Source organism: Episyrphus balteatus, chromosome 2 (genome assembly GCF_945859705.1).
Source record: "Episyrphus balteatus chromosome 2, idEpiBalt1.1, whole genome shotgun sequence".
NCBI classification, from domain to species: Eukaryota; Metazoa; Arthropoda; class Insecta; order Diptera; family Syrphidae; genus Episyrphus; species Episyrphus balteatus.
In genome coordinates this window covers 50367840-50392781 of record NC_079135.1, presented here as the reverse complement: position 1 = coordinate 50392781, position 24942 = coordinate 50367840, and the positions used below count along the sequence as shown (strand labels likewise).

The window sequence follows — 24942 nt, the reverse complement described above, 5'->3', positions numbered from 1 at the left end:
TTTTTAATAGAAAAGACAAAATAGAGTTCCCAGGTTGACGGTCAAGGTATTTGATCGTACATTTTTGGCGCCCAAACGTGTTTAAAGTGGTAATCCACATAAATTCCTATACAAAATTTAAAAAGAAATAAATTCTGTGTGAAAACTTATATATATCTTGCACTAAAAGTGACTATAAAAACTATAAACTTAATCAAAAAACTATAAATTAGTGCATTAAAAGTGAAAATTTCATCGGTTACGTCGCGCTATCGGTTTCGTGTCGCGAGTGCATGGTGTTGGTGCTAAAATCCAGGAGAAAGGAGAACAAAATCCAAGGAGAAAACTCTCATCAATCATCCCAGAAGAAGACGAACCAGCAGGTTAAAAAGCCAGAGAAAATTGTGGGAAATAAGTATAAAAATTCCCACCCAGGTATGTCCGGTCTGAATTTTATTCAAATGTGCGTTGTTCCAGCATCATAATTCATAATTTTAAAGCTAATTACAACATAAAAGCTAAATACAAAAAAAAAAAAAAAAAAAAAAAAACGCACATTCGACATACAAAAAAGACCATTAACTTGCTATTACCTAAATCTTCAAATGTACATTATATATATATCTAAACTATATACATACATAAAATATATTCTAACTATATTTAAATAAAACTATGAACAACATATCCTGCTTTATAAATAAATTTCATAAATAAATATTTAAATATAAAACTACATAAACTAAATAACATATATCGAACATAAATTCATTCGCTAACCATAATCAGCATCCGCATAATTTATGGTGCTTTCATCACGTAAAAATTGATAAAATCCACAAAAGTGTAATTACGATCCACTTTTGGGCGAAACACACACACACATTCACACAATATTAAAAAGCTTTCGTTTCCAACATATTTTCGAAAACTAACCCATTGACGCACTCACCACACCATTGCATAATATCGTTTCGCTCTATTCGCTCGTTCTCTCGTTACTTACAATCCACAAATAGGATCCATAGTATACACACCTGATTTCGATTTCAGTGCACAGATCAACATTTCGGCACACAACATCATTGATTTCATTTATCGCTTTGCTCTATTCGCTCGTACTCTCTTATCGTAGCCACATAACATCTCCATGGTATACACACCTGATTCGATTTCAACTTGATATCAGTGCATCGATCTTCATTTCGCCAATACATCATCACCCAGGTCGTCAACGTTGTCATCATCGTCATCATCGCCATCATCGTCGTCGTCGGGGGAGATTTTTGCTTCATGATCAATTCACTGATAGAGCTTTTTTGAATAGCATTTTTTTGTCGTTGAAATGCATTAAACAACTTTTGCCTTTTCGTAGGTTTAACCTTCAATGCTTTGAAAAGAAATTCTTAGTACAGAATAAATTCGCTTGTTAAAATTGGATTTTGGATTAATCTCAATTCTCACAATCTATCTTTGAATTCAACTCGCCGTGAGATTTTATTTGTTGGGACAGTTTTTTGTTGGGAAATTTTATTCTTTACAACAGGGTTGCCACCTAGCATTTTTGATTTGTTGAATAAATTTAATTGAATTTTCAATAAATTATAATCGTTTTTGTTTTTACTGTCGCTGTTTAAAGAATAATTGAAAATTAAAAATCTACAATGGCTGAACCAACACTTGATGAATTAAAACAACAACGAGCTTCTACTAAAGGAAGTATATCTCGGATAAAGAATATCGTGGAATCCAATTCTAACGCCCTAACTTCAACTGAACTTGAATGTCGTCTAGGAATTTTGGAGTCGTATTTCAAACAAATATTAGCATATCAAACCAAAATAGAAGTTTTATTACCAACAGATACTAGTAGAGGTGAAATAGAAGATTTGTACATCACCGCAAAAACTAAAATTCTTTCGCTTTTGGGTACTGGTAGACGAAGTAGTGTCGCAGACATGACAGTTTCTACTGTCCCACATACAATTAGTCATCTTCCAAAACAACGTTTACCAAAGTTTAGTGGAAGATATTCAGACTATAAAAATTTTATAAATTCGTACAACAATTTGGTAGAAAATGATTTAAGTTTGACAAAAATAGAAAAATTTAATTACTTGCTTTCTTGTTTGAGTGATCAAGCTCTTGGCACAGTTAAGGCTTTTCAAGTCACGGAAGCCATTTATCCCAAGGCACTTCTTAGTTTGAAAGAGCGCTATGATAATGATTGCCTCATTTTCTTAGAATATATCTCACAGCTGATCGAATTACCCAAGGTTCAAAAAGCTTCTTCTGTTTCTCTACGGAACTTGGTAGACAATATTTCGGCGTTGATTAGTTCGCTACTTTCTATAGGATCGCATGAGAATATTTGTAACGCAATTATAATTCATATTGCGATGTCGAAGGTTGACACAGATACACAATCGAAGTGGGATGAACAACTGGACTATAAGAAGTTGCCGGATTGGAAGGATTGTGCCAGCATACTCAATAAACGGTGCCAATATTTGGAAGCAAGAGATAGCAAGCAGATTCGTTCGGAACAATGCGTGAAGACATTCAACAAACATTCATCAACAAAGCCAACAATAGTAAATCCTCATCGCCCACAAACTTCGCTTGCTGCAAACCAACGATCCTGTATCTTATGTCGAGACCTTAACCATTCAATTACAAATTGTAAAAAATTTCTTGAGCTTTCGGTTATGGATAGATTTTGGAAAACCAAAAAACTAGGCTTGTGTCTGAATTGTTTAGGGAAGGGTCATAGTGTATCTAGATGTCCATCGTCTTATAAGTGCAAGACTTGCAAACAAGCACATCATAGCCTTTTGCATAGGACTCAACCTGCAGACACCAATTCTGGTATTGATACTTCCTCAGATACATCTGGTCAAAGCACATCGGCTGCAACTCATTCCGCAATGGAAAAAGAGCAAGTTCCTGAAGCACAAGTTATTTTAGCAACAGCATTAGTTCTTATCAAGGACTCATCGGAAGGCTTTCAACTCGGTAGGGTTCTACTAGATTCTGGTTCGCAAGTCAATTTTATTAATGAAAAGTTCGCCAATTCACTTGGTCTAAAGAAACATCGTAAGAATGTTGACATCGTCGGAATAGGAGTGACTGAAACAAAAATAAAATATCAAACTCAATCAACAATCCGTTCACGATATAGCAACTTTGAAATTTCTCTCGAGTTTTTAGTTGCACCTTCCATCACTGGGTATCAGCCTGAAGCATCTCTCAATGTAAGCAGTTGGAATCTACCTTCTAATTTAGAGCTTGCTGATGAGAATTTTAATCAACCGTCACAAATCGATTTATTGTTAGGGGCTGAAGCTTTCTTCGATTTATTAGAATCAGGTCAGATAAAACTCGGAGAGGGTCTTCCATCATTGCAACAAACTGCATTAGGATGGATTGTATCTGGAAGATACAAATCAAAATACAACACTACAAAGAAAGCATCGTGCGTAGCCAATACACTTGAAGTTGGTCTTGATAAATATTTTGAAAAATTCTTTGAATTTGAAGAAATTCAAGGTCTACAGTCAATATGGTCTGAAGAGCAGAATGAATGCGAAAAGCATTTCATAGACACAATTAAGGTGCTTCCTAGCGGTCGGCTTATGGTACAACTACCTTTCAAAAAACATCCTAGCTGTCTTGGAGGCTCTTACGATATTGCTTTTAGAAGATTTTTGTCGCTTGAGCGTAGGTTATCCAAAAATGCATCAATAAAAAGTCAATATTCTGATTTCTTAAAAGAATACGAACGTTTAGGTCACTAGTTCCCAATCCAAACCTTGATGAAGATCATTATTATCTTCCGCATCAATATGTATTAAGGCCTGATAGCGTATCAACAAAGTTACGTGTAGTCTTCGACGCATCTTGCCGCACATCATCACAAATTTCTTTAAATGGAATACTAATGGTGGGTCCTACTATACAGGATGAGCTTTTGATTATTTTGCTACGTTTTAGACTTTATCGATACGCGCTAACTGCAGATATCGTTAAGATGTATAGGCAATTCCTTGTGCATCCATCGGATAGGAAATTCCAATTCATCTTATGGAGAGAAAACGAACATACCCCAATACAAACTTACCAGCTCAATACCATAACTTACGGCACATCATCTGCACCCTTTTTAGCAATTCGCTGTCTTCAGTATTTGGCTGAAATTAACGTCGAACGTTTTAGTCAAGGTGCTGCTGTTCTTAAGTCGGACTTTTACGTTGATGACATGCTAACTGGGGCAGACGACTTGGATACTCTTTGTCAAAAACGGAATGAAGTCGTTTCAATTTTGAGTACAGCTGGCTTAGAACTTTCGAAGTGGAACAGCAATCATATCGCTTTAATTGAAGAAGCTACACCAAAGGACATCAAATTGACTGAATCCAATCTCACCAGTACGTTAGGTATTTCTTGGAACCCTCGTGCTGATGAATTCATTTTTTCATACAAACCTAATCGGGTCTATACAAAATACACAAAAAGATCTATTCTCTCGCTTTCGTCGTCTCTTTTTGATCCAATGGGCTTGCTTAGTCCAATAATTATCCGGGCTAAGATACTGCTACAACAGCTTTGGATAGAAAAATTCGATTGGGACGAAAATATTTCTCCAAATCTCGAGACAGAGTGGCGTCAATTCATGACAGATCTCAACTCAATTCAAAATCTTTCAATTCCTCGATACGTTTTTCTAGAAAACAATATCAGATTCCAGATACATGGGTTCGCAGACGCATCTATGAAAGGGTATGGCTGCTGCATTTATCTGCGGAGCATTGACAATAGTGGGTCCGTAGGAGTGAAACTTTTAGTCGCCAAATCCAGAGTTGCTCCTGCAAAGAAGAGAACACTTCCCCGCCTAGAGCTCTGCGCAGCACATCTCTTATCCAAACTTTGGGTAACAATACAAAGGGTCATCGTCAAGCACTACAATGAAACTTACTTTTGGACTGATTCGTCAATAGTTCTGCACTGGATAGCCACACATTCTTCGAAGCTAAATACTTTCGTTGGTAATAGAGTAGCTGAAATCCAGGACACAACAAAGGAGGTGGTCTGGAAACATGTTCCAACTTCTGACAATCCAGCAGATATAGTTTCTCGAGGATGTACAGCGGAAGAGCTTAAAAGTTCAATTTGGTTCAGGGGTCCAGATTTCTTGATCGAGGATGAAGAAAGGTGGCCATGTTCATTAGGAGCTTCTCCTCCTCCAGAAGATTTATTGCTAGAACACAGGAAAACTGTTTTAGTTTGTCAAAAAGACAAAAACTATTATCTCAATTTAATTGAAAAGGTTAGCTCGTACACCAAAGTTTTGAGAATCTTTGCTTACGTAAAAAGATATCTCAATTTACGATTACTGAGGATTCCATTCCCAGGTCGATACCTTACAGCTGGGGAGTTAGATTATTCGTTACTCACCATAGTTAATGTCATACAAATGGAGTATTTTGCGAAGGAGATCCAGGCAGTAAAATCAAACTCAAAACTTCAAGGATCGACAAAATGGTTATGTCCTTTTATCGAGGACAGAAATGGTCTTTTGTTGTTGAGAGTAGGTGGCAGATTGAAACATGCTGACATTCCAGAGGAAAACAAACATCCGATGTTGCTTCCAAAAGATTGCAATTTCAGCAAAGAACTTATTCGACATTTGCACTATTCTAACTACCATGCAGGTCCAAAGGCTCTTGTGGCGCTAACGAGACAAAGATTTTGGATCATCAATGTTCGACAGTTGGCACGCAGCGTTATTCGAAGGTGCACTCATTGTGCAAGATATCGACCGAAGTTATATGACCAAGTAATGGGAGATTTGCCTGCAGAAAGATTAACATCTTCACGTCCATTTTTATGCTGTGGGGTTGATTTCTGTGGTCCTATTTACACATACTACAAAATCAGGGGGAAGGTGCCTTATAAAACCTATGTGGCAGTTTTTGTCTGCTTCGCTTCGAAAGCGGTTCACTTAGAAGCTGTATCAGACCTTTCAGCAGACGCTTTTATAGGAGCATTAAAAAGAATGATAGGTCGTAGAGGTATTCCCAAAGACATCCACTGTGACAACGCGACAAATTTTGTTGGCGCACAGTCAAAACTAAGCGAGTTGCGAGATATGTTGTTCAAAAAATCCAACCAAGAAAATCTCATTAATTATTGTACTAATTCCAATATAAATTTTCATTTTATACCCCCCAGGGCACCCAATTTTGGTGGAATTTGGGAAGCTGCAGTTAAAGTCGCTAAGGGTCATTTGTATCGCAGCCTTGGAAACGCCAAAGTGTCATTCGAAGAGCTGTCAACTGCACTTGTCGAGATTGAGGCCATCATGAATTCGAGGCCTATTACTTCTATATCAACAGATCCAAACGACTTCGAAGCCCTAACACCAGCACATCTCCTGATCGGGTCCTCTCTCAAGGCGATTCCCGAACTATTGACTGAGGTATCCGACATAAGCTATCTCGAAAGGTGGCGGCGAATTAACGCTGTCAAAACTCATTTCTGGAAGCGATGGTCCAACGAGTACGTCACTGAACTGCAAGGTCGTGGAAAGTGGACAACATCAAGTCCAAATATCGCTATCGGCAGCTTGGTCATCATTCACGAAGACAATTTACCACCCCAAAAATGGCTCTTGGGAAGAGTCACCAAAGTCATCGAAGGTCCTGATGGGCGAGTAAGAGTCGCCGATGTTAAAACTCAACGAGGAACATTTCGAAGACCTATTCGCAAATTGGCGGCGATTCCGTCTTGAAAGGTGATCCTTTCAAAGGGGGCGGAATGTTGGAGCTCAAATCATCATAAATTACTTTATTTTTGAATTAAATTTTGAATAATTAACTTACTCTTAAATTGAATAAATTCTACTACTTTTATTACATTTATTTTTGAATTTGGCGCTTCATTTATACCATTCGCCATAATAACTTATTGTTGAATTCGCCTTAAAAATGTTACTTAAAAATAACGTAATTTCTCTCTCTAAAAATCTGCAATAAAATGTATGTATAAATAGAAGCTTTCAACTTTAATAAACTCTCTTTCTTGTTTAAAAACCCTTAGGGGAAAAATCGCTGCATTTTCATTTCGTCGTTCGCTACAAGTTTATAGTTTCGCTTTTATAGTATATCGGCTATAATATAGTAATTTAAAAGTTATAGGATCTAAAGTAATTTCGCTTAATTTATCTCAACCAGGATCTTTCTATCTTTTTAATAGAAAAGACAAAATAGAGTTCCCAGGTTGACGGTCAAGGTATTTGATCGTACACCAGTCTAATATAAACATGACACTCATATTTTTCAAAAATACATGGCATATAATATCATATATGCTCCAAAATATTACTTTAGGGCTTGAGTAAACTTAGTCTATAACAAAAAATCCACAAAAAACATAATTTTTTTTATACATTTTATATGGATATTTTTAAAGATATTTTATCTTTCGCAAATAAAAAAAAAAAAAATAAACAACAAATATAATGTTTTCATTGTTTGCTCAAACAAAGCCTTAAAAGATCATTTTTCAACAACAACAAAAAAATCCAATACCTATATTTCAGGTATTTGATGTCGATGTGTGGTGTCATATAATAGCTTAAGAAAGGGAAAAATTCAATACATTTCAATAGACTTATTGAGTTTTTGATGTTCGTTCAAGTGTTAAAGTACAGAAGATGTTTACAAAAATGCGGTTTTATTCTTGAATAAATATCAAAATATGCATGAAAAGGTATATTTCAATAGAATTTAAGGTTATGGATTTAAAAAATCTATAAAAAGAAGTGTTTATGTTTATATTTTCTTTTCTCCCACACTCTTTATTCACACTGAATAGGCAATATAAAGTTTGAGGGCTTATGGTTGGTTAAATTAGAATTTAATATGGAAAATCTATGAAAAGAGGTTGAATAGCATGAGAAAGATAGATTCTTCCTATAGAAAACCCTTTAAAGCGCATTCAAAAACATACACAATTAGATGGAGTTGTGCAGGAGTTTTATTTTTATTTTTTGTTGATTTGCAGATTAGCTGAAAATCTCTATCTCTGATATTTGATTAAAAAAAAGAAAGAAATTCTGTGGTGAAATTATCGAGTATCGCGTTAACCGATTTAGACCTTGTTTAAATATATCTTGTAAAAAAATATTTAAAAAAAAAATAGTTTTTCAAGAAATATTGTGATAAAATGGAAAATATTGAATGATAAAGCATTATAATGTCTATGATAGGTATGTCCGGGTATGTCCGGGAAAAGTAAGGATGTGTAGATTTTATTTATTGCCCTCAAAGATGAAAACAAAATATTAAAATAAATTAAGGGATTTGAAGTGCGAGTTTTTTTTATTTGTTTTAAATTCATCATAATATCTTCTGTTTCGGCAAAAGTTTAGCAGACCTATTTTTGCTCTGATCACGGTATGTTACGTCGTTAGGTAACATACTCTGATCAGAGCAATGAACTCACGTTGGAGGTCCATTTAAGATATTTAAAGTCGTCAATGTCGGTAGGCTTTTTAATTAATTAGTACCTTTACTTCCCGCTTCGAGGGTTCTAAGTATTTTAAATCCTTTTTCGGGTCCTCTTTTCGGGTCACGTACACGGAGAAAAAATAAGGTATGAACTACCTTATTTCTGGTATATTTAACTTTAATGTAAAGTTTAAATAGGGATGACTCCCCAATAAAATGGAATTCACCTTACTTTTCTAGTAAATTTATAGCTTAGGATTAACTTTACAGTAAAGCCTTTTTTTGTATGACTTTCTAATAGAAATTACTAGAAAGTTAGGTACATATTTTACCTTACTATAAGGCTGAAAATACTGATTTTTAAAGTAAATTGAACTTCTCTATGGAAGGTATATAATTTAGTTCCAGATTGGATCAAATAAAGTCAATTTCATTTTTATTGATGACATTTTTCTAAATAAAATTGTATGCATTTATCTTACAAAAATTAAAATAAAAAAGTTGAATTTTGTAATTATTGAAAAGCATAAAAGTAACACGTACTTAATCCTCAAAGCTATTTAGAAGTAAGTAACGTATGACCCTGTTATGTTTTTCAATAATTACATAAATTACCTAGTTTATTATAATTTTGTAAGGTGCAAACAAACAATTTTATTTAGGAAAATATCATCATCATCAATAAAAATGGAATTGACTTTATTTGATCCAATTTTTATCTAATTCTTCATGAATTAATTAGATTGAATGATGTTAATTCATATGGATACCTATATATTATTCTAACACGAAAAAAATATGCTATCCGTAATTACGGAGCCAATAACAACGCATAAAGGAACACAAAAAGTAATGAAAACATTTCACTTCCAAAAGAAAAACACAGATTTTATTTCTTTATTAATTATTCCGCACCCGGACACCTAAAAGCTTTGACAAAAAAAAATTTCCAAAACACATGGAAGACAAAATGGCAGACTTTTCAATGACAGCAATTAAGAGTTATTACTATGTATAGGGGAAAATTCCTAGAATTAGGTAATATTATTACCTTAGTGTAAGGTAAAACTTATTCACAGAATAGTTAAATTTGTAAAATATGTTTTACTAGAATCTTAAAGTGAAAAGAGTCATACACTTTTTTGGATGAAGGTTTATTTTACTCTACGTAAAGAAAATATTGCTACTCGTAAGGTATATACTACTTTATTTTGTTCACCATAATTTTCTTGTACAAATTACTTTACGGAACCAAGAAATGTTCAATACGTAAGGTAAATTTTACTTAAAACCTAGGGCTTTTTACTTTAATTTCCTTACTAGTCATATGGAGTATAAAATACTAGATTCATTTTTCTCCGTGTAACTTCGTTGCCTTGGTTGTGGATTCTATAAAAAGTCAAATTAAAAACAAACGATTTCTTTTTCTTCGTATTTAACTTCTTCTTGGTGAAGGTGGGAGTTAAGTTAACATTCAGAGGGAACGAAAAGCACACATTTTTTCGGTATTAGTAGATTCCCACCTAGCATGGGAACTAGCTCCACTTTACTAAAATGGATTGCGTTCCCACTGAGTGGAAACTAATTCCCTCAGTGGACTTTTTCCCCGTGGACTTTGTTCCCTGCACGTGTCAAAAATTGATTAGAAAACCCGTTTTTACAGAATGCGACATTGTTTTCATTGAACAGAACAAGTGTTATCAATTAACCTTATGTTCATAACAACCAGCACTTCATAATGTTTCATTATTTAACTAGCAAAACCAACAAAACAACACAAAATAGTTTTAAAAAAATGTTACTAATACGCCACAGTGACCGCTTGAGTTTAAACTTCGGAAATTGATATCAAATTTGTTAACTCTAGTGCTGTAACAATAAAACTTAACAAATCGTTTCTATGGCAAATGACGAAAAAAAAGACTGTCTCACCAAGGCAAAATGTCAAACAAATAACTAGAGTATCAATTTTGTTTTACATTAAAACTGGCTGGCAAAGTGTAGAATGCAGAATTGATAGATATGAAGTGTTGTTAAATGTTAATACTTAGAAGATAATAACATAAATATACAGGATGATTCAGGAGCAATTTGTCAAAAAGCAAGAGCGTGTAGGTTGGGCCAAGACAAGAAAAAAATCGTGTGTGATGGGGCGGGAAGGGGCAATTTAAAAAAAAATTGATTTATAATTTGGCAAACAAAATTATTACAAATCAACGGTTACACCTACAATAACGTGGTATACTAGTCTTAAACAAAAAATTTAAATGAAGCTGTTTTATGGCATAGTTTTTGAAAAACTAATTTTCAAAATCAAAATTTTGAAAAAAAAAAAATTGGAAAAAAAACTATTTTTTTCTTTAAATGTTATGTAATTAACTACTTATTTATAGTTTTTTAAACTCGATGCTCTTATTTGTTTTTAAATAAGAACAGAAAACCGAATCCAAGAATATCTTGTGATTCTCGAGAAATTTACATAAAATCAAAACTACTTATTTCTAAAAAAACCTCTTTATTTTTTGTTTTTACGTGGCTGATGGACTTGTTGATAAAATAATTTATGAAACAGTAATCATTCGTTAATTATTTTTTAAACATTCAAATTTACATAAGGATACAATAAAGTGACACAGTATTCGATTAACATAGAATTGATAAACTTTTTTCATTTATAACACCTGAAAACTTACCTGAGAATTATTCTTACTATGTCTGGGGTGCTCTCCCCCATGGATTCTAGCTGTAAGGGCCTTTAGGCCATAGGATGAAAGATATACATAGTTCAATGTGTCTGTACGTGACAATGGAATACCTACTAAAAAAGATTTTATTCTCAGGCGTATGGTTTTTTTTTTTTTTCTTATGGGTGTAACATGTTTGAATTTTCCATAATGCAGATATTTGCTGACTTACGAGTACATTCGCATTAATGCCTCCAGGTCAAATTTAATTATCTTCAGTCTTGTGTTAGCAGTTGTAGTGAGTGCAAGTATTCTTTCATACACACCGCGTTTTGCATAAAGAATTAAAATTTCTTATAAAAGAGTTCGTTGCGACTCTGGTGACGGCGATGTTTGCCCTCCCAGAAAACATTATTTTAATTTAAATAAAAGAAATATTCATGATAAAATGAATAATAACCAAAACTATTATCAGCCTTTGCAAAGCCTTATGGCTGATGCTAATGATATTGATGAAATGTCTGTAAACCATAATAATGAACGTTCCAACGTCATTAAAGAAAGTGTTCCCCCTATAGTGGTTCTAAAATCTACAAGTGAACGAGTGCGACTCATGCTTAGTGACTTAAAGATCGAAAAGTATCTTATAAAAAATATTTCTCTCGGTCAAAAAATTATATCTCCCTCAAATGAAATCTTTGAAAAAATCAAAGCCGAACTTGTTAAATTAGAAATTCAATTTTTTTCGTACTCGCGAAAAGAAGCGCGACCTTTTAAAGTAGTTTTAACGGGTCTTGATCTCATAGCCGAAAAATTGATTAAAGATGAACTTATTTCGTCTGGAATAAAGTGCATTGATGTGAAAATGATCACTTATAACTCAAAATCAAATGCACAAACTAAAAGCTACATTTACATTGTTTACATCGAACGCGGTACAATAAAATTAAATGAACTGAAGCGAAGCCATTCATGCTTGTTTAGAACTCTTGTTCGATGGGACTTCAAGAGGCAAAACCCCGGAAAAACAACGTAATGTCATAATTGCCAACTCTATGGACATGGTTCCATGCACTGTCACATTAAGAGTTTTTGTGCTAACTGCGCCGGCAGTCACAAAACAACTGAATGCAAAATTTCTGACGTGATTCGATGCGCCAATTGCAATGGACCTCACAAGTCATCCGACTCCAACTGTATAAGTCGCCAACAATACTTGGATATTCGTCAAAAACTCTCCACCCATCGACGTGTAGCAAACAACAAGCGCACACCACCTACACAAATAGCACAAACAACTTTTGATCCACATTCTCTTTCTCACTTTCCTCCCTTACCCCAACGCTCCCCTCCTGTACCACCAAGGCTAATAAATAAAAATCGCTCTGCTGCTCCATCATCATTACCTTCATCATCGGAAGCTATACAACTCAAACAAGTTCAACGTCAAAACAAAACATCATTCTCAAATACAAATGAGAACCATACTACATTATTCTCCTTTGAAGAAATTAATTCTCTTTTGAGTGAAGTTTTATCTAAGCTTAGTGCCTGTCATAACAAAAGTGACCAGTTCAATGTAATAACATCTCTTGCCATCAAGTATATCTACTCAAATAATCAAGTTATCTAACTCTCTTAAAATTATAACTTGGAATGCCAGAGGCATCACAAAAAAGCAACTAGAATTTTTTAATTTTATTATTGATAATAAAGTTGACATTGCGTTAATCACAGAAACCTGGTTAAAAGAACAAAAATCATTTTCACACCCAAGCTTTAAATGTTATCGTCTTGACAGAAGAAACGAAATAGGAGGAGGTGTAGCTGTTGTCATAAGAAAAGATATTGATCATTCGGTTCACCCTCATTTGCAACTACGATGTATTGAGTCAATAGGAGTAGATGTATTTTTAGAAAACAACTCAAAAGTGAGTATTTTTTCTGTCTATTTCCCAGGTGGAAATAGAACTGTTGATAAAATAACTCAATTTAAAAGCGATCTACGTAAAATATTTAGAAATCGAAACAAAGTCATTTTTGGTGGCGATATAAACTGTCGCCATCAATTATGGAATTGTCTCAGAGCTAATTGCTGGGGTAACGTGTTGTATGACGTCAATGAAACGCATCCAAATTTCTCTTTACTATACCCACCCAATTATACCTATGTTCCAACATCTAAATCTAAAAGTCCTTCTACCTTAGACTTTTTTGTTACAAATATACCAACTAACTGTAACAGACCATTTACTTACAACAAATTAGGATCTGATCATCTCCCAGTCAATATGAATATGAATCTGCAATTACAAGTAAAACCAATCAGACTGTACTACAAATTTTCTGCAGCAAATTGGAACCTTTTTGCTTCATTTTTTAATAGAAGCTGCAATTTAAATAATATTTCTACTACCCCGATAAACACAACCCAAATTGATTCAATGTGTAGTAATTTTGTTTCATTGGTAAATAGCGCTGCTGACTTTGCAATACCTAAGTGTCCTGTAAAGGATAATTATTCGGTTCGACTTCCTAGTAATATTTTATTATTGATAAGACTAAGAAACTCTGAGAGAAGGAAATGGCTTCGCTATCGTTACGACTTCTTCCTCAAAAGTACAAAACTTTTAAACATAGAAATAGCAAAAGAAATTGATAAATACAAAAACTCACGTTGGAATAATCTTCTTTCGTCCTTTGAGAAATCAAGTAAACCTTTTTGGAAAGTTACAAAGATTATCAAAAAACGTGGTTCAGGTATTCCACCTCTCAAAACACATGACAAACTGTTAATAACGGCTAAAGAAAAGGCAAACTTATTAGCTTCAAATTTTTCAAAAAATCATGAAACAACAGCTCACTATAGTGATTATTCCACTTCAACTGAAGTTGCAAATACAATTACTTTTATATCGCAATCAAATGTCGAATTAATAGATTCAAATCTAATTAATCCTAGTAAAGTAAGATACTTGATTCAAGGCTTAAAAAACAAAAAATGTCCTGGCATGGACGGTATAAGTAACAAACTTTTGAAAGCTGTCCCTGTATCAGGCATACGATACCTTACCTCAATTTTCAATGCTTGTCTTAAACTAAGCTACTTTCCAGATTGCTGGAAAACTGCTATTGTTTTACCAATTGCAAAGCCTGGCAAACCAAAGGATGATGCTAACAGCTACAGGCCTATAAGCTTACTGAGCTCTATAAGCAAAATACTAGAAAAAATAATCAAAGAAAATCTTGATAATCACTTAGCTGCAAACAATATTCTTCCTGATTATCAATTTGGATTCAGACCCTTCCACAACACCAGCCATCAAATTCTCAGAATAAAAAATCATGTTAAAGAAAAATTCAAAAATAAAGAGTCGACTGCCTTAGTACTCTTAGATATTGAAAAGGCCTTCGATACTGTCTGGCACGACGCATTAATCCACAAACTTGTACAATTTAACTTCCCAATGAGTATAGTAAAAATTATCCAAAGCTTTTTAGACGGGAGAAAATTTTTAGTAAAAGTTCAAAGCGAAAAATCTTCTTTGCAAAATATTCCATATGGAATTCCTCAAGCTACAGTACTTGGTCCAACTCTCTTCAATATCTTTGTCTCAGATTTACCCAATCTGGGAAACAGTATAGGTATTGCAATGTTTGCTGACGACACGGCTATTTTTACATCAGGTACATATTTCCTAGACGTTTGTCATACATTGCAAATGTCTCTTTCTACAATAGAAAAATACTTTTTCAAATGGAAGATTAAGGTAAACCCCTTGAAAACGCAAGCTATTTGGTTTACAAGACGTCGAAAATCGTGTTTCCTCCCAAACAATGTACAGCTTCGAATGGGCACCGTGAACATTGACTGGTCCGAACATTGTCGATATCTTGGTGTTATAATAGACAAAAAATTTAGTTTTCAAAAACATATATCTACTACTATTGATAAGATAAATCTATATAAAAGAATTCTTTACCCATTAATATGTAGAAGTTCTAAACTTAGCAAAGAAAATAAAATTTTAATGTTTAAGTTAATTTTCCAATCCATCCTCCTGTACGGTGCTCCTGTTTGGAACGATTGTGCCAAAACTCACAAACTTAAGCTTCAAATATGCCAAAACAAACTTCTAAAAATGATGATTGATTTACCATGGTGTTATTCAACTTACAGGCTTCATGAAAAATCCAATGTCAACCTTTTGAACTCCCTTATTGAAAATTTAACCCAAAAATTTTATGTAAATTGTTCCTTCTCTGATAATGAACTGATTAAATGTTTATCAACACCATAACGTTATATATATTATCATTTTATATATATATTTAAAGGCTCTAGATTTGGAGTGAATGAATTTGTCGAATGGTTTACTTTCTAAAAGGAATCCTTTGGCAATGTTTGTTTTCTTCGGAACTGCGACCTAATATATACATTATAATTTAAAAAACTTAATGTGGGAGTGCAATATTAGTTTTAAGAGTTAAATAAGGGTTTTTGTTCGTAGCTTTCCCTTGAATTATTAATATCAATTTCATTATACAACTTATTGTCATTATATGTTTGTTTAAATTATAGTTGAAAAGGAAAATATTTATCCTAAATCTCTAACTTGTAACTACCAAATGTAAAAAGAAACTCTGTTATTGCTACTTAATAAATAAATAATAATAATAATAATTTAATTATCTTAACAAAAAGGAACATGGTTTGAAGTAGCAACCAGAGATTTGGAAAGTCACCATCTCCCTTAAGATAAAGTAAATAAGTTTTGATGAAAAAATAACACAGTAGATTTATTTTTTTTTATTCATGATTTTCTTTTCATTTTTCATTTATTTATATAAAAATTATCTTTTTTACAACTTTCATTTCATACAAAAAAAATTTCATTTTATTTCCTTAATATAATTAAATATTTTTGATTTTAAATTTATAATTGTTAATAATTTTTGTTTCCAGATTTTTAAATCTAATTAATTTTAGTTTTCTGAAAAAATTTAACGATTTTTAATTTTTTTTTAAATTTTATTTATATAAATATTGGATTTTTTAATTTTTAAAATAAGCTAAATGTATAAAATTTAAATTTTTTTGTTTTCAATAAGAACAAACACATTTTCATGTACAGTGCTATAATAAATTCAATAGTTTTTTTGTTTCTGTTTTTTTTTTTGTTTGTTTTAATTTTAAGCTTAAAAAATGTAATTCAGATTTTTAATTTAATAGATTTTTAATTTTTTATATAACATCTTATGTATTTATAGTTTCTATATATAATTTATAAAAAAAATTATTGAATGGATCAAAATAAATGTGGGGCTCTAGATATTATTTTGACCCATTCAAAAATAAATACATATACATATAATCAAATATAAAAATATATAGGTACTGTACATTCCTGCTGAGGAATTGTTATTATTTTTTTTAATTTCATATAAAAAGAATAATAATTAAGATGGGAAGTTAAATATCGTGTCTTTCAATAATTAAAGATATAAAACAGTTGTTAAATATTCTCTCATTTAATTATCCGTTCATCATTTTCGAAGTCAGGAGTAATGAACCAAATTCTTTTTTTGTCCATAAAATAAAAAAATTAAATCCAAATTTATTGCTGACCACAAAAAAGGCTTCTTTCTGCAAGTGACATGCAAACAGTGGGGCAAAATATACTTCAGAAGAAAAATAAAATTAAATATAATAATTTTATCAAAACAAAAGCATTTTTTCTCAAATTGTACCTACATTTTGAATTTTAATAAGTAATAAAAGATATGTGTTCTAAAGTTTTCCTTATTTTTAATAGATTTTATGTTCTTAATCATTTTGATTCACATTTTCATTTAACAATTAAAAAAAAAAAAACTTGTATTTGGCTAAAAATTATGTGATGGTAGGCGAGTTTATTTGACTTGACTTTAGCTACGACAATTAACAAAAAAATGTTCAGGTTCATTGCTTGATTTATTGTTTGTTTTCATGAATTGTGTGTCCCCAAGGCAAAGGGCTGCAAGCATGTCCTTGCTTAATTTGCATGCGATATCTTTTTATTTTCATTTGGACAACGCCAGATACCAAGTGTTAAAGGAAGTGGAACTTAAAAAGCAAAAAAAAAACCAAAACATTGTCATGAAACCCCATTACAACTGACGTTTTATTTCCGGGTTTATAATAATTCTGTAATATATATTTTTTGTTGCCTGTGGGTTATTGTAAATTTACTACGACGAACATTGGACAACGAACAGTTTTTTTTTCTCATCAACTAAACAATAAGGTGGATATGGTTGGACGTCATGGACATTGCTGATAAAAAATGTGACTACTCGTCTGGAACAAATTACTTTCTTAAATGCGAAGTGATGAATCAGGAGGGGGTTTGAGTTTTAGAATTGGTCCCTTGCGTATAAACTTTACACACCATACACATACATTGATATAAATAAATCTTAACGAAGAGGACTTTTGAGTCTTTTTTTTCCCTTATTTATTTTTTTTTATGTGAATTATTATGTCGTTGGAGTCAGTTAAAAAAAAAAATATCTTTTAAGAATTTATTTATTGCTGCTGCCACAGTGGTGGTGAAGTGTGTAGCCGATCGGAAATTAATGCAGGAAGACATTATCAAGTGAACAGGAAACTGTAGAAATTTATGGATTGTTATTAAATGGATGGCAACAACTTTATTCTACACACATTCAGTTTTAAAATACAAATTATTTTGATGAAAAAAAAAAAAACACAAATTATATTTAGGAAATAAATTATAAGAATTTTCAATCAAATTGTTGCAAGCGTTTTTATTCTGATTCAGTTGGATAAATATTTGAAGGCGTACTGTATCTGGACAAATTAAGTAAGTTTTTAAAGTCTTGTAAGATTCACAAGCAAAAAATAATATCAATAGTGAGTTATGATGTTATATATGATGTTATATATGTAAGTCCGGGAAGTTGTTAAAGATAGCTTTTTGACACAAAATTGAGGTATAACCAAAATGTAAGTGAGCAGTAAAGTTGAAAATTTAAATTTTTCAAGTAGGTAATTTTGAATATAGGGTGTCCCAAAAGTAATGGCTCAAACGAAATATGCTGATTGGGGAACTGAAGGGCTCTCAGAATTTGGTAACTTGTTCATCCCAAATCCTTACGGTTTTCGATTTAATGCAATTCTTGCGAAATTTCGAAATATCCCTACTTGGCAACAGTATTTTTCTTCCTGCGCCCATTATTGATTTTTGTTTTTTAAAATCCTTTTTACGAAAACATTCTCAAATATGTACCTAGGAACAATTAATTAATCAAAATATTTTTTATTCCATACGCCACACACTGGGGCCTACTATATTGGAGGGATGCCCATAAGTCCATTTCTTAAATTATAACTTTTACTTTTTTTTTGTTTTATTTCATGAGTATATGTGCTTCCCTATCTATTTCTAAGCTTTATATCATGAATTAAGCACAACAGCCTAAGAAGTGAAGCATCAAAGTGCAAAGTTTGATATCATTGATTTCATCCAGTTTTAGTGGTTAATCATGGATATAATTTTTTTCTTCGTATTAAGTGAAAATAAAAATAACTAAAAATTATCAGCTATGGGCCAAGGTAAGTAGAGTTCACTGAAGTGTTTTTTAGAATTATACTTTTTAAAATATCTGAGATATTTGAGGCTAAAGTCGGAGGTCTTTTTTCGAGTAATTATCGATTTTCATGGAAATGCGCAGGAGGCTTCTACTTTTGAGTTCAGTTTTATGTTAAGAGTACCTATATGCATTATAAACAGGCAATAGTTTCAAAAGAACCTTGCGCATTTCCATGAAAATCGATAATTTCTCGAAAAAAGACCTCCGACTTTAGCCTCAAATATCTCTGATATTTTAAAAAGTATAATTCTAAAAAACACTTCAGTGAACTCTACTTACCTTGGCCCATAGCTGATAATTTTTAGTTATTTTTATTTTCACTTAATACGAAGAAAAAAATTATATCCATGATTAACCACTAAAACTGGATGAAATCAATGGTATCAAACTTTGCACTTTGATGCTTCACTTCTTAGGCTGTTGTGCTTAATTCATGATATAAAGCTTAGAAAAAGATAGGGAAGCACATATACTCATGAAATAAAACACAAAAAAACGTAAAAGTTATAATTTAAGAAATGGACTTATGGGCATCCCTCCCATATAGTAGGCCCCAGTGTGCGCCATTTCGCTGCAAATTAACTAACAGTTTCAAGTTTTATAAAAAATCAATTTCTAACTTTTATTTGAGAGCAACACCGCAAAAAAATTTTGTACGACGTGAGAATGGTTTATTATTTTAAAAAGTTACCCTGTTATTGTAGTTTTCAAAAATGTGTAAAAGTTTCCAAAGTTGCAGTTAGATCGCAAAATATAACTATTTGAATTCAACAAAACAGGGTTTTTCAGAGCAAAAATACAAACAAAAATAGAGGCTTTTGTTCAAAGAAAAATAAACAAATAACATTTCGAGAAAATGTGTTTATTTTTGGTTGTTTGGTTGAAAAACCCTGTTTTGTTGAATTCAAATTGTAATATTTTGCGATCTAACTGCAACTTTGGAAGCTTTTATACATTTTTGAAAACTACAATAACAGTGCAACTTTTTAAAACAATAAACCATTCTCACACCTTACAATTTTTTTTGCGGTGTTGCTCTCAAATAAAAGTAAGAAATTGAGTTTTTATAAAACATGGAAATTGTTAATTAATTTGTAGCGAAATGGGGTATGAAATAAAAATATTTTGTAAAAAAAAATTGATTTTTTTTTATGTGAATTAAATTAAATTTAATTACATACCTTCTGTTCGATTTGTAAACATGCTATAGCGAAAAACCGTGTTGTTTCATAAAATAATATTTAGAGCTTTTGTATTTATTTTTTTAAAAATTTTATTCAGATATGAAACAAAAGCAAAAATTGTATGTCAAGGTTGTAGAAATCTGATAGGATCCAAGGCAATCCACAACATTTTAAAGGGAATTTAATCTCAAAAAAAAGTTTTCAATATGGTTTCTTTAATTAAACTGCATTTATGGAAAAAAATTTCGAAATCGTTTGTAGTTTTTTTTTTTTTGATTTTTATACCTGAATAATTAAAATTTTTTTTTTAAATAAATAAATGGCATGCCATTTTTAAAATAAAAATAAAATAAATGCAATTAAAAATGCTTTTGCATAAAAAAATCTCTAAAAATTGAATCAGTTATTTTGGAGATAGTAAGCAATTTAAAAGAAAATGGTCCATCCGTTTAAGCTGGAAATCCTTATACAGAACGACAGACATCCTAACAGAATGAAACACTGACAGACAAACGGACTTTCGAGATTTGTTCTTATGAATGTGATAATAAAGATTAAGCTTAAGTAGTCAACTTATATCAATAAGTTAACAGTAATCATACTTGAAGGAGCTAGTAAAAATGCTAAGTCTATTCATATAAAGTGAACTGAAAAACTACAATTGGGTGAAGCTAAATCACGTGGTGAGGTGGCACAGTGCGTAGTGTACTGGCCTCTGAACTCGCTTGGTCTAGGTTCAATACTCAAGTGTGACGGAAAAAGTTTTTCAAATTAATTGAAAAATTACTAGTATTAGCACCACACCACAAATGGAATAAAGGAGTCTGATGATCGGATTGGCATCCGTGAAACAGTACTGTAACTCTAGCCATAAACACTTGGTGGTAGCACCTTTAAGATGTTGTGTTGTTCAAAAATTAGATATTACAATAGGTTTACATTTTTGATTTTTTTTTTTTAATTTATTTATTTTTGTGAAAAGAAACCTAAAACTTAATTTTCTGTGAACTAATTTTCAGGATATAATTTGGAGTTTTTGAGCTTTAAAACCTTCATATCTGCTTCTGCTCTTACAATTTTTTGTACATTTTTAAAATTAGCGTTTTTAACTTTTTATTAATAAAATATTGTTTTAAATTCACCCTTTTTTAAATTTATGGAATTTCAAAATTTTGAAAATTAAATTGAAATTAATTTTCATTTGCGGTGCAAGGCAAGTTTAAGATTCGGAAAAGAAATTGAATTCAAAATAATAAGCAGACATGACATTACGATAATGAAGAATACAAAAAAAAAAATGGTTCTCACAATTTTGTCTGTCTGAATCTATCTTGAGCAGTATCCTTAACCACTGAAACGATTTATGTACTTTCAAATGCCTAGTAAAAGATTTTTATTCATTCCCAAGATGAAAATTTAAAATTCTATTCTAATGAAAATTTGTGTATGTATATTTTCAGTTTTTATTTTATTACATTTTATCTTACACGTCAAAGACTTGATATTAAAGTTGGGTAAGGTGGTTTCAGAAAACTCGAAAATTAAACTTTAATGGTTAAACTTGAACTTTAAAATTGACTTATCTAAGCAAGAAAAAAATAATAATCTGGGATGTAGTCAACTTATGTAATTTGTGATAGTTGCCAGTCACATAGAAATAATTTGTTCTTTTGAGCTGTTGAAGTGTTGAGATTAAAAAAATGTGCAATTTGACTTTGGGATGAGTATTTTCTTCAAAATTTTGCTTATCCATTATTAAATGGGGCTACCATAGAACAGTTTGATTTATTTATATTTCTGACTATTAATCAATTTTTCATATTTTTCAATGAAATTTAGATGTTGTTGACTTAAAAGCCTATATATTTTATTTTTTAGTTTTGTATTCAAAAAATATTTGAAGTGAAAATTTTGCTTCATAGAAAAATCAAAAGCCCAAACACCAAACCTTTTTATTTAATTACTGTATGAACCAAATTTTATTCTTTCTTTTAAATAACCTATTTTTTAGTAAACATAAATGCATTTTAATTGTTTTTACGAAAAGCAGACTGGGAAATTAAATCAAATACGGGTGACACCCAGTCTTGCCTTGAATTTAATTTAATTTTTTTCTTTATATTTTTAATTAAATTTGATTATAGAAGCGTTCTTTTCGTATCGCTATTGATTTTTGCTATTGATTATACAATTTTTTTTTATTGAAAATAAAGTTTAATCATATTATTTTACTGATGGTGTATATACAATGTTCTGTTTTTTTTGTTTGTATCTCCTAAATAGCCATTTTAAGTTATTTAAAAAAAAATTAGTATACGTAGATACCGTAAAAAAAAAACAACAAAAACAATTTAGAGCATCAAGTTTTTAAACCTTCCCTCCAGCTATATTCATAATATTTCTTTTCATAAACCCATGTCTTTATGAGTTCATCTAACCCTAACCCTTGTTAACTTAATTTAGTTAGATGATGATGTTATTGGTATTTTTTTATGTTTTTTTCTGTGTTTTTCTTTTTATTTTAGTTCCTCCAAACAAAGAAGGAAAATAATTTGCTTAACCAAAAAATAAGCATGCATATCATTACATAGAATCATTGTCCTTTGAACCCTTTTTTTGGTTTTTGTTTTTTCGGTTTGGGTGGATAAAAATGCTTCTCATTCACGGTAGATATGTTCAAAATTACTGTCATTAGGTTGGTTTTATTATTTTTTTTTGCAAATTGTAACATTCATGAAAGCATCAATTTTCAAATTTTACTGATTAAGGAATTAAGTTTTAATGAACCTATATACATACTTCCTGTGTCGTTGTCATGTCAAGCATTACGATATTCATAATCAAGACGAATTGGTATCCTATATTGAACAAGAAGACGACTTTTTTTTCGAAAAAAAAATTTTATAATGAGGAGTAGAAGCGCAGCCTCCAAGGAAAATTGAACATTTCGGATGAGAAGGATAATGCTTATTTTGTATCTGGCATGTGTCAAGTTTTAAATGAAGAGTGTGTATGAATTTAATTTCGATATAACATGGAGCTTTAAATATACATACATATACCTATATTTTTTTTTCAATTTGCCAGTTAGAAACGCCTATGTGGTGTCTGAGGCATATGGAAAACGATTTCTAATAAAAAGTCAAAAGTTCAGTGTTCTTCATATACCCCACTTTTTGAGGAATTGCCCTTTTCTCTTAAAATGTCATTCTTAACCAAAACCATAATTTTTAAATACACTCTTCAATAAGTTAAATATATCCTTGTTCCTTGATTAACATGTTTTGCAAAAACACCATTTTCTTTTACCTTTCATTAAATAGTTTCTATTTCCTGGTTTTCAGACTCAAAATCGGTTTTGTTAACCTGACATTTCCTTCTTTCTAATTGTTTTTCCGACATAGGTACACGCACACTCAAACACACAAATATCCTTAAATACTTTCGAAACACAATAAAGCCATTTACAGTTTGCATGACACGCTTTCATTTTTAGTGACGATCCGTGTGTTCACGTAACACACAATTTTGAAAAAAAGCCTACCTTTTATTGTCTCCATAATCAATTATGCAGCACGTGGATGATGCATAAAAGTTTATTACACCTTCCCACAAATAGAAAAATAAAAAAAATACTTAACTATAATTAAAGCAAAAGAAGAAATATAAAATAAAAACAAGAATTAAAAAAAAAAAAACAGCCCCAATAAAGCTTTCCTTTGATAATGCGACAACATTCACATAAATTTTATTTGACACAATCAGGACAATTCGTGCATAGAACAAAAACAAGCTGTGACATACATTTTGTATAAGATTTTTCACACGAGTTAGAATATTTTTTTTTTTTAATTTAACATAAAAGAGAATTTTCTCACGCACGAAAATTCATTTATTTATAATTTCCATGCAAAATTTGTTCACATTGTGTCGACCTTCAACTTGGCACTGGAGACCCCAGAATAGGTATTATTATTTCAATAATCCCACAGTAAATTCTTTGTAAAAAATTGATTCATTGTTCTTGTGGGAAAAATAATACAATGAATTATTCATTTAAAGGACCATAATTTTTTTGAATATGAAATAAGAACTGAATTAAAAAGGGTTTGCGGTGTTTTTTTTATCAATAATGAATACCAATAATGAATTTAATCTCCAGTTTCGTCGTTAGCAAAACATCAAAATTTAATACACGGAAATCCATGTTTAAAATCGAGCACTAAATTAAAAGTGGCCTTGTTGATGGTAAAATAACCAAAATGATATATTATTATTGATTATACAGGGTGTCCCAAAAGTAATGGATCAAACGAAATATGTAGATAGGCCAACTTTAGGGCTCTCAGAATTTGGTAACTTGTTCATCCCAAATATTTACGGTTTTCAATTTAATGCAGTTTTTGTGAATTATCGAAAAATCTCGACTTTGCAACAGTATTTTGCTTCCTCCGGTCATAATTGATTTTTGTTTTTTACAATTCGTTCACTAAAACATTGCCTAATCATAAGAAATAATTATTTAATCAAAATATTTTTTATTTCATACGCCATTTTGCTGCAAATTATGTAACAGTTCCATGTTTTATAAAAACTCAATTTCTTACTTTTATTTGAGAGGAACATCCCGAAAAAAAGTTGTATGGTGTGATACTGGTTTATTATTTTAAAAACTTGCCGTGTTATTGCACTTTTCAAAAATGTATAAAAATTTCCAAAGTTCAAATTAGAACGAAAGATATTACAATTTTAATGCAAAAAAACAGGGGTTTTCAGAGCAAAATAACAAACAAAAATCGAGTCTTTTATTCAAAAAGAAATAAACAAACAACAGTCGAGGAAATGTGTTTATTTTTCTTTGTTATTTTTCTCTGAAAAGGCCTGTTTTGTTGCATTAAAATTGTAATATCTTTTGTTCTAACTTCAAGT

The 24942-nt window shown here is 31.3% G+C and overlaps 2 protein-coding genes across 2 annotated transcripts; both read left to right on the top strand.

Annotated features, from left to right (window-relative positions):
- The first annotated feature begins 626 nt into the window (after positions 1-626).
- Positions 627-3776, top strand: LOC129909433 (uncharacterized). Its single transcript, XM_055986519.1, has one exon. It carries the CDS (start codon positions 1644-1646, stop codon positions 3774-3776), a length of 2133 nt encoding a protein of 710 aa, XP_055842494.1. The 5' UTR covers positions 627-1643.
- A 233-nt stretch (positions 3777-4009) lies between these two features.
- On the top strand, positions 4010-6769 carry LOC129909432 (uncharacterized). Its single transcript, XM_055986518.1, has 2 exons — positions 4010-5772; positions 6211-6769. Exons 1-2 carry the CDS (start codon positions 4010-4012, stop codon positions 6767-6769), a joined length of 2322 nt encoding a protein of 773 aa, XP_055842493.1.
- The last annotated feature ends 18173 nt before the right edge of the window (positions 6770-24942 follow it).